Source organism: Notothenia coriiceps, unplaced genomic scaffold (genome assembly GCF_000735185.1).
Source record: "Notothenia coriiceps isolate Sejong01 unplaced genomic scaffold, NC01 NC01_scaffold00035413, whole genome shotgun sequence".
Taxonomy (NCBI): domain Eukaryota; kingdom Metazoa; phylum Chordata; class Actinopteri; order Perciformes; family Nototheniidae; genus Notothenia; species Notothenia coriiceps.
The window spans coordinates 5,885-9,040 of record NW_011368114.1 but is presented as its reverse complement, the minus strand read 5'-3'; the positions used below and the strand labels follow the sequence as shown (position 1 = coordinate 9,040).

The 3,156-nt window shown below is 45.5% G+C and overlaps 1 protein-coding gene across 1 annotated transcript; it reads right to left on the bottom strand.

The window, feature by feature from the left end:
* Positions 1–489: 489 nt before the first annotated feature.
* On the bottom strand, positions 490–2,792 carry LOC104962820 (suppressor of G2 allele of SKP1 homolog; the record flags this gene model as incomplete). Its single annotated transcript, XM_010791319.1, has 4 exons — positions 2,772–2,792; positions 2,561–2,631; positions 2,266–2,362; positions 490–597 (listed from the first exon to the last, which is right to left on the bottom strand). Coding segments are annotated over exons 1-4 (279 nt in total), but the record flags the coding sequence as incomplete, so codon positions are not given.
* Between the last annotated feature and the right edge of the window lie 364 nt (positions 2,793–3,156).

The window sequence follows — 3,156 nt, the reverse complement described above, 5'->3', positions numbered from 1 at the left end:
CGGGTGCATAATCATAACCTCTGCAGCGCATTAATCAGCTTCTGAGCGCTGTACATTCTGAATGGCTGAGGTGAAGCTCTCCAGCGGAGAATACAGCATTTTCCAACACTTCCTCAAGAGCGAAATCCAACGTCTGGGAGGCTTTTGGTGTCCTCCTAGATGGAGAAAATAACCAACATCCCACGCTTTTTGAGACAAATATGCAACTGCGTGTGTTAATAATTGCACGTTTTCACTGCTCATATATATATGCGGGTTCGGGTCGGGTTGCAGATCCTGTGCCGACGGGTCGGGTCGGGTTGCGGAACTAATTGGTAATATGTGCGGGTAGCAGGGCGGGTTCGGTATTGCACGTCGCGGGTGCGGGGCGGGAGCGGGTCTTGAAAATCAGACCCGTGCAGGACTCTGCTTGGAAGTACGCGACTACCAAGCCAGCATCCTCGAGATTGAGAAACGGCCACTGACTAGACTAGCTGAAAAGTGTGGTACCTTGGTGGTGAGGATCTTGAAGTTGCTCTGTTGAGGGATGATGGAGTGGAGGAGGTGGAGGTCCAGGTTGTAGTTCTCCCCTGATGCCAGCTTCATCGTGGCAGAGAGCTGAAGAGAACACAGACACCAGGAATTATACACCACGCCTGATTGGCAATTAGTGAAACAACATATTGTAGAAATCATTGGTTCTTTTATCAGCATTTTTTTAAAGATTCTGCTTCATTTATTATTAAGCTGCAGCAACAAACTATAGCCGATCGAGGCAAGCAACCCTTTTTCTAAAATGAGTTTTTCTGAAGAGAGTCTGGTGGCTTTGGCCTGAGCATAGATGGATATTAGGGCTTCAGTTCCTCGTGGTGGGAAGAGATGCAAGGTAAAGGCTAAAAGATAACTTGCAATTAAACTGATATTGAGTTTTGAGGTGGTCATTGTTTAAAGTAGCCAAGTATGTTTTTCAGAAGATCCCTACTGCAGCACTTCATTGCTTTGCTTACTTTACTGTAGGTAATATATTGACTACATATAAGAACAACAACACCACTTCCAAACATCTTAACCATCCCTTTAACTGCAGTCATAAGAAAACACACAAAAGAAAAAGAAAGAAAAGGAGTGTGTGTGTGTGTGTGTGTGTGGGGGGGGGGATGTAGCGCTTGTTAGGGGGGTGCAGGTGTCAGCTTGTGAGAATAATGATCTGATGTGGCTGCTTTGTCGGCCAGGAGTATAGTCGCCCTGTCCCCTGCAGCCCCAGAGTGACCAGAGATGAGTTGGGGGGGGGGGTCAGACAGCTCCTAACAGCCTGTCACTCACTGGGGCTGGGTGGGTGGCTTGTTGGTTTAGAGGGACAAGGACTCGGCTGTGGCCCAAATACTCAAACTCCCACACACACTTGTCATTTGGCAAACGCTGCCCTCATATAGAAAAAATCCCTTCCCACTTGAGGAATAACTGCTATTGTCTCAAAATCTGGGTTTTTTATGTCGCAGAGGAACATTCCGTTTTCTAACACCTTCAGTTAAAGAAGTAGACTTTCTGATTTGGGACTACATTTATGTAAGAAGTAGTTTTGTCGGGGATGAAAGCTTCGAGAGTTAGCTAAAGTAGCTTTTGGGCAATTGCACAAAACTATCAAAAGGCGTAGTATTCATTTGCAGTTGAATTCCTGTGCTGTCTGTAGGTATACAGCTTCTGCATGCTCAGTCACCCGGGAGCAGAGCTGGAACCACCGCCTTTCATCTTTAATTTCTTTTGTATATACTGACCTAGTAAAGAATATATGAACTTATCTGTACTTCACACCACGGAGGGAGCTTGTGAAGTGAATGTCGGATTCTCGGCGAGTTAATTATTTCATCTGAAACGGGGGTAAACTCAGTTTGTTATTCTATTAGGAAAGACAAAGGCGCTCCCTGGGGTGCCCTGCAGTTACCCCTCAGAGAGAGAGGGGAAGAAGTGAAGGGAAAAAGAGAAAACGCAAAAGAAGGGAGGGAGGTCCCCGGAGGGCTCTGCAGCTGATCCTAGATCAGTTATGCCGTCTATCTCCAGACAATTAGGAGGTTGGAGAAGCTGGGGATGGTAAATTGTTCTTAGATCTGTACTTTGGGGGCAATGTTAACAAGGCACCACTGGAGGCATAGTTGGGTCCATGGGGAGTGTGTGTGTTATTGTGTGCATGTGTGTGAGACCCATCTAATGGGCCCCCCTGAGGAAAGCTAACCCATCTCTGCTGCAGACAAATAGAGAGAACACTCTCTGCTCTAAGTGTGTTTATACCTCTCTCTCCATGTAGTTGAAACACACACCATCCTTGGGTACATTTTTTGCCATGACTGTGACGATGACTTGAGACTCTGTTTGATACCAGTCATGTCTGCAAGAAAAACACACACAAAAAAAAAAAACAGATTAGCAAGTGTGAAGAGCTTTTGTTTTTCCACAACTACTGCTATGAATATATAAACTCCATAAAGAACTTCAAAGAAAAAAAAGCAGACCATCTTGACACTCTACACCTTGGTTAATCATAACAAAAAACAAAGATGCCTAGTATTTCAATGTCTGCACTTACTTCACAGGTGGAGCTGCTGGCGTCTGCTCCGCCCTCCCCAGAAAGGATGACAATTGGATGTGGCGAAAAGGCAGAGGGATGAAACAAAAAGAGGGACAAAATTAGAGAAAAACATAACAAAAGAGGCTTAGTAAGGCTCCCTTCTTTGAGCATAAACAAGTCTGATGCTGAGAGCAACACTGCCCCCTAGTGGCCGCGCAGAGACACTCACCATGTCGTCACCGCTGCTGATCTGCTCTGGAAATACAGAAAAAAAAAATGATTTTGTTGTGAGTGGCAGGTGGGAACATTTAATACAGCCCCTTAAGCTGCCTGAATCTAATTGCAGTCTCTTAACTATGATGATGGCAAAATGGCAAGATGATAACTTTTAACACATTTGTCAACAGATAGCAGATTCCCCCGCCCCCCCACATACACTCTCTCCTCCACCAGTTTGTTTACTGGTCCATCCACGCCCATTAAAAGCCCTGTGAGCCCGAGCAGGCCTGATCACCGTTTAGCAGCATGCTATCATAAATTATTCACTGACTTCATAACAGAGAGGGAGAGATGACGGGAGGAGTGTTAATGTAGTCTTAATGAGGTTACGTTTG